General features: G+C 42.1%; 2 protein-coding genes across 2 annotated transcripts in view; both read left to right on the plus strand.

Moving 5' to 3' along the window:
• Positions 1-220: 220 nt before the first annotated feature.
• LOC140947720 (tripeptidyl-peptidase 1-like) lies at positions 221-2,630 on the plus strand. The gene has a single exon (XM_073396893.1). The coding sequence runs from the start codon at positions 269-271 to the stop codon at positions 2,024-2,026; it is 1,758 nt and encodes a 585-aa protein (XP_073252994.1). The 5' UTR covers positions 221-268; the 3' UTR covers positions 2,027-2,630.
• Positions 2,631-5,556: 2,926 nt separating this feature from the next.
• The window catches only part of LOC140948135 (tripeptidyl-peptidase 1-like), a 2,129-nt gene continuing 298 nt past the window's right edge, over positions 5,557-7,387 (plus strand). The window contains exon 1 of the mRNA XM_073397359.1: positions 5,557-7,387. This exon is cut by the window's right edge and continues 298 nt beyond it. Coding sequence (XP_073253460.1) covers positions 5,581-7,338 — 1,758 coding nt within the window. The 5' untranslated portion in view covers positions 5,557-5,580 and the 3' untranslated portion in view covers positions 7,339-7,387.

Consider the following 7,387-nt stretch of genomic DNA (forward strand, 5'->3'; position numbering starts at 1 on the left):
TGCTCCCGGCAACGTAGTATGGAGTGCCGAAATAGCGATCGTTTCTTTGATTGCAGGAAAATTGTTCGATCCGCGATTTTGCTAACTCTCTACCCAACCTTCTTACGCTTTTAGGATACTATTTTTAAAATTGTGATGAAAAGAAAAGTCCGGGATGTAATATTAATATAGGAATGACGTGCAGAGAAGTTCACAAATGTGTTGAGCCAATGTCATTTCTCAGACACATTTGACAAGTGCCTGCATTGATCATTCTTGGTGAGAGGATATGTTCCTGGGACATTCACATAATTCCTTCATTTTCCGGAAGCTCTCCAAGATGAAAAGGATGAAGTCCGACTTAATCATGTTGTATGTTAGCCTCCTCGGTCTTTGCTCCGCTACGCAGCAAACCGAAGAGTACGTCGTCCTCGAGAAGAGTCATGATATCAAAGCTTGGCAAGAAGAAGGCTGGGAAAAGCTTGAGCGACTTCCACCGTCGGAAGGAGTATTTCTGACCTTCGCTCTGAAGCAAAGTAACTTGGAAACTTTGGAACGTGTCTTCTGGGAAGTCTCTGATCCACGATCTAAGAAGTATGGAAAGCACCTCTCCTTGTCCAAACTAACGCAGTTGATAGCGCCATCAGAAACCACAATTTCAAACGTTCAGGCGTGGCTCAGAAGTCATAACGTCCAATCAAGTGACTGCCATACTATTTTCACCAAAGATTTCATGACTTGTCGAATGTCCTGCGAATCTGCTGAAGCGATGCTTGTTGGTGCTAAATTCTACCGTTTTAAGCACGCAAAACTTACGAAGTCCCTGGTTCGTTCGCTTCAACACTACTCTGTTCCGAGAAGTATTGTGCCGCATTTAGACTTTGTGGGTGGTGTTCTTCACTTTCCTGCCGTTAAAGGCCCTTCTTTTCCCAAGGTTCGTCGTCGTGAATTTCCGGAGAATATGTTAAAAAGAGATCTCATCTACAGCGGGGTCTATCCTGATATTTTACGAGAGCGCTATAAGGTGTTTGATGTTGTTGGAACTCATCCTGACAACCGCCAGTCAATAGCATCGTTTCTGGAACAGTATTACAGTCCTGCAGACCTAAAGGCATTCTTCGACATATTTGGTAGTTCCTTTAGGCACCTGAAAGACGTGACAAAGGTGATTGGCCCAAACAATGGCCCCCCTGGTTCAGAAGCAAGCCTGGACATCCAGTATATCATGAGTCTTGGTGCTATGGTACCAACCTGGATCTGGAGCACTCCTGAGTCCTCACAAGACCCATTTTTAGGGTGGCTTCTGGATATAAGCAATCATTCTGAAGTCCCATGGGTGCATAGTGTTAGCTACAGTGGCTATGAGGACGAATATGATGTATCATACATGAATAGGGTCAATGTAGAGTTCCAAAAAGCTGGTGTAAGGGGGCTCACATTTTTATTTGCAAGTGGTGACGATGGCGCAGATTGCAAAAATTCAAAATTTCGCCCCGAGTATCCGTCTTCTTCTCCTTACGTCACTACGGTTGGAGGAACGGAACTTAATGACCGCTTCACCTTGTTTCCTGAATATGGCCATGAAATTAGTGGTGGAGGATTCAGTAATGTTTTCCCGCGTCCTTCGTACCAAAATAACGTTGTTGAAAAATACTTAAAGTCGGGGCCCCACATCCCACCCACATCGTACTTCAACCCAAATGGCCGTGGATATCCTGACATCTCAGCTGCTTGTGATTACTTCTGGATCGTCGACAACCTGTACCTTGTAGCTGTGTATGGTACATCGGCTTCTACTCCGACAGTGGCTGGCATCATCTCGTTGCTAAATGATGCACGGTTACAAAATAACAAGCCTACACTGGGATTCTTGAACCCCTTTCTGTACCAGAATTCTGCGGCAGTGTATGATGTTACCACTGGGCACAATGAAGGATGTCTACCTGGGGATATTGGGTTTTATGCTAGCACTGGCTGGGATCCAGTGACTGGCTGTGGTACTCCTAACTTTCAAGCAATGGTGAATGCAGCCCTTAAGTACCATTAAAATTGCATCAGGCATTTGATCAAGAACAGTTTGAGTACACAATGAGAACGTTGTAAGGTAGATTAATATATCATAAAATGTTTCTAACACAATTTGTTTGCGACAGCAATTTTTATTTTTAAATCATAAAAAATAACGACTAGTAGCTCCCTATGAAAGGTTTAATGCTCTAGTAACAAGGGTCATGTTCCTCACTGAAACTGCAATGTAACACGGGTGAGCGAGGATGTTTTTAGTAAATTCTAGGCGTACCCACTCCGGAGACACTTCGTCGAACATTCATCAGTTTGTGTATTTTGAACAAATTTTTAGGCAAATCGTCTCTAAAAGTGTAAAGATACTTAGCATACAAATTTGGTAGCGCCTGTAGGGTATATTAAAAGACAAAAAAGCCCTCTTCCGGTTGTCGTGCGTCGCTCAAAAACGTCGTTGCTTAAACTCCCTGACGTGTTCTTACATCTTGTAAACAGGGCGAGAATGTGAAAAACAAGGGTCAAAAACATATCCAGAGGCGTTTTGTTGGTAAAAGCTGGTAATTGCTTTAATCTTAATCAACATTTCATGCTTATTATGGATAAACCGGATAAACCTGTTACCAAAGAATAAAATGTCAGTTTAGCGGTGAAATGACGTCACAAATAGTTACACAAAAATGCCCAAATCCGCTGTAAGTTCACAGTATAAGAGGAATCTAAATAACCGCAAATACTTCACAGTTTTGAATAATTTAACTCTGCATCGTACGAGTTTTTAACTATAATCAGAATTGATTTTAGGCGATATGCACACGTGCAGAAAATTGCCTAAAGAAACTGAATGATTATATTAGAGTTTTGTCTAAACGTTTTTGTTACCCTTCCGCTCAATGCTCAAAAAAAGGTGCTTTTGAAAATTCCATTTAAAAATGCCATTTTAGAACTTAACGGGGCTTCGTGGAGGCGGTTTTTACTCTGAAGAGAACTCTGGGAAAAAATTAATTTGAAACGTAAAAAGTACAGAGATGTCAACCCGGAGGTGATTGATCGTTTGGAATATGCACTTAGAAGGAATGATATTTCTATACTATTGCACTCCAACTATTATGCCCAGTCTACGAGCAAAGAAGAACGTGAACGTTTACAGCGAAAATGCCTTGAACATGCCGACGAATGAAAGGAAGATAACGAAGCTCCTGCCTCTTCCTATGTTACACATAGTCAGGCTATGGATAACACGTCGCTCTTCGTCTCCGTAAGTCTCTGCCCTTTCTGCTAGAACAAAATACCTCTCCCAGGCATATGTCAGTTCAATAACTTAACCTTTCTCCGCTGCATACTATAGCTCATTGCACAACCAGATAAGTGCAGTAGGGTTTCACTTTTTGCTGGGGACTGTGTTTTCTCTGTAGACCTTTAGAAAGAATGCAAACTTGCCAGATGGTACTTTGCCCCCGCTGAAATCAGATCACACTCGCCAGCAACTTAGAGACGGACATTAGGCTGATTTAGCAACAGGAGGGGAACGTCAGTTGACGACGGGAAAGCGCGCGGAAAGGACTAAACTCGACTTCCGGTGCCCAATTTGTCGCTCTGCCATTGGTCAAGCCAGTAGTTTGATTTGCGCGCGCCGTAGTCAAATGGCGTTGCCGTTCTGTTGCTAAATCAGCCCATTGTGATGAGTCGGGACTGCTTCGAAAATTTGCTGACGCCACAGCTGATAAGCGCTCCTTTGGGTTTTCCCTTTGGCAAAATATGAATTTGTTCCAAGCCTAGGGCATCATCTATAGCGTAGTGGTGGTTAAAAATTAACCCCCAAGCATACTGGGCGGGGTAGCACCTTTCATCAAGTCGTACACTCTAAGGAGCTCGTGAAGCATTTTCGCAATGCTGTTCATATCTAGCTTGAGTTATAAATTAAATTTTACAGCTAGACACTATCTTGGCTGAGAGTGTCTTGGAAGAATAGTGCGCGACAACTAAGACCAAGAATCCCTGTGCACAATCTTCAAGCAGTTTAATCTGTTTTCAAAAAATAAGCACCCTTCTCGCAAAGACGAAATTCAGAATTCCCTTCTAAATGCCCTAGAATATGGAGAGAGACAACTGGGAATTTGTAACGTATAGATTGAAAGTAAAGGAAAAAATTAAGCTTAACTGGATTTTTACATTACCATGCACATCAACAAGGCTCCAACGTTTTATCACTTGTATGACGTAGCAAAATGTAGCAAAAAAGCAGGCTGAACAAATAGGTTCTCGAGCAGGCTCGCTAGGCTTATCAGCAAATCTGTGTGTTCTTTGACAGATACAGAGAAGACACTATCAATCTGACACAAGGAAGCGGCATACAAAAGCATTTAGGCCTATAAGAAAAGTCATTGAAGGAGGCAGTGTCCCTCTCGCGAAAAACTTGAAAAACTTCCTACCAATGCCAGACAACAAAGGAAACTTAGCAAGGTTTCATTCAGAATATATAATGGAGAAAGCTACAGACAAGATTATAATAGCAGCTGGCGGTTTGAAGACGAAATGGAAGTTCGCTCATCAGATAATTAAGTAGACCTCTTTGTTGTAAGAGCTAGCCACGAAAAGCAGATACTGACCTCATATTGCACTGCCACCACATAAGATGCTTCACAGCTGCTGTGTTAGCAACATAGACCGTTAATATCGAATATTTCAAATCAAAACGAAAGATCGGAAAATTGTACAAAGTTTCTAGGTTACTCCACAATTCGTTGTCAATGTTATCATAAAATCGATAACAAGCTACTCCTAGATCTTGCAAGAATTTGTTACATTTTCAGTTGGAAGCTCCTTGAACTGGCTGCTCATGGAACCTTAACCTTAATATATTTATCAAGCAGCTTTTAAAATTATATTTGTTCCTTCTTCAATCCAGCTTTTTCTGCTGTAGCTTTTTCTTCTCTCTTGCTAGCAATAACAAGGATGTGCTCTAATAAAAACATTCTAGAGAGCCCACTACTCTGAAATCGTGAAATCTAGGGTGCCCAACATATACTTTTTCCTGCAAAAAAAACTGAGATTTCCTAGTCGCCCAAGAGTAAAAATATAAGGCGCCAGGAGGCCTCTGGGCGCTGCTAGAGGACAGCTCTGAATAATGTCTTTAATCTTTTTTTATTTTTCGCAATGAAATGATTATTCAATTCTTTTGTTTCCCACCAAAAAAATACTATTTCTCATGTACAAATTATCAGTAAATAAATATTCGTCTCTGATGTAATAATCCATCAACACGTCAGGTTTTGACAGTTTAGCCTAATTTACATAATTGATTCATGTAACCAAGGGAAAAATGTATGTGTATTAGCCCAGCGAAAACGCGTAAACGAGTTCGTCGTTCACTGTAAGGTAGTAGAAAAGCATTATAAACGAGTTAAAAAATTACAAAACTTTACTGACCTTCGTTTTTCTTATATTAAGAATGTTAAAACTGATGTCCCTCGAGTGGTAGATATGCCCTAACAGCCATTTTCAATCATTCTAATTGGTCAATAACGTATTGTGACAGTTATGACAACAGCCTGCATCGATCATCATTCTTGATGGACTTATATGTTCCCGGGACAGTCACACAATTCCTCCAGTTTTCGGAAGCTCTTCAAGATGAAAGGGATCAACTCCATGTTAATCTTAATTTATCTTACCTTTCTCAGTCTTTACTTCTCTAAGTCACGAACCGAAGAGTACGTCGTCCTGGAAAAGAGCCATGATGTCAAAGCCTGGCAAGTGCAAGGCTGGGAAAAGCTTGAGCGACTGCCACCGTCGGAAGAAATATTTCTGACCTTTGCTCTCAAGCAAAGTAACGTGGAGACCTTGGAACGTGTCTTCTGGGAAGTCTCTGATCCAAGATCTAAGGAGTATGGAAAGCACCTCTCCTTGTCCAAACTGACGCAGTTGATAGCGCCATCAGAAACCACAATTTCAAACGTTCAGGCGTGGCTCAGAAGTCATGACGTCCAATCGAGTGACTGCCATACTATTTTCACCAAAGATTTCATGATTTGCCGAATGTCCTGCAAATCTGCCGAAGCGATGCTTGTTGGTGCTAAATTCCACCGTTTTAAGCACGCAAAACTTTCCAAGCCCGTGGTTCGTTCACTTCAGCACTACTCTGTTCCGAGAAGTATTGTGCCGCATGTAGACTTTGTGGGTGGTGTTCTTCACTTTCCAGCCGTAAAAGGCCCTTCGTCGCCCAAGATTCTTCATCGTGAATTTTCGGAGAACATGTTAAAAAGAGATCTTATCTACAGCTCGGTCAATCCTGATATTTTACGAGAGCGCTATAAGGTGTATGATGTTGTTGGAACTCATCCTGACAACCGCCAGTCAATTGCATCGTTTCTGGAACAGTATTACAGTCCTGCAGACCTAAAGGCATTCTTCGACATTTTTGGTAGTTCCTTTAGGCACCTGAAAGACGTGACAAAGGTTATTGGCCCAAACAATGGCCCCCCTGGTTCAGAAGCAAGCCTGGACATCCAGTATATCATGAGTCTTGGTGCTATGGTACCAACCTGGATCTGGAGCACTCCTGAGTCCTCACAAGACCCATTTTTAGGGTGGCTTCTGGATATAAGCAATCATTCTGAAGTCCCATGGGTGCATAGTGTTAGCTACAGTGGCTATGAGGACGAATATGATGTATCATACATGAATAGGGTCAATGTAGAGTTCCAAAAAGCTGGTGTAAGGGGGCTCACATTTTTATTTGCAAGTGGTGACGATGGCGCTGACTGCGAAAATTCAAAATTCCGTCCCGAGTATCCGTCTTCATCTCCTTATGTCACCACCGTTGGAGGAACAGCACTTAATGACCCCTTCACCTTGCCTGCTGAATATGGCCATGAAATTAGTGGTGGAGGATTTAGTAATGTATTTCCACGTCCTTCGTACCAAACTGATGATGTTGAAAAGTATCTGAACTCAGGGCCACACATTCCACCCACATCGTACTTCAACCCAAATGGCCGTGGGTATCCTGACATCTCAGCCGTGTGTTATGAGTTTTGGATCATCGACAACATGTACCTTAAACTTGTGTATGGTACATCGGCTTCTACGCCAACAGTGGCTGGCATCATCTCATTGCTAAATGATGCACGGTTACAAAATAACAAGTCTACACTGGGATTCTTGAACCCCTTTTTGTATCAAAATGCTGCGACAATGTATGATGTCACTACTGGGCACAATGAAGGATGTCTACCTGGGGATATTGGGTTTTATGCTAGCACTGGCTGGGATCCAGTGACTGGCTGTGGTACTCCTAACTTTCTAGCAATGGTGAATGCAGCCCTTAAGTACCATTAAAATTGCATCAGACATTTGATCAAGAACAGTTTGAGTACAATGAGAACGT

The sequence above is a fragment of the Porites lutea genome, chromosome 9 (assembly GCF_958299795.1).
Source record: "Porites lutea chromosome 9, jaPorLute2.1, whole genome shotgun sequence".
NCBI lineage: Eukaryota > Metazoa > Cnidaria > Anthozoa > Scleractinia > Poritidae > Porites > Porites lutea.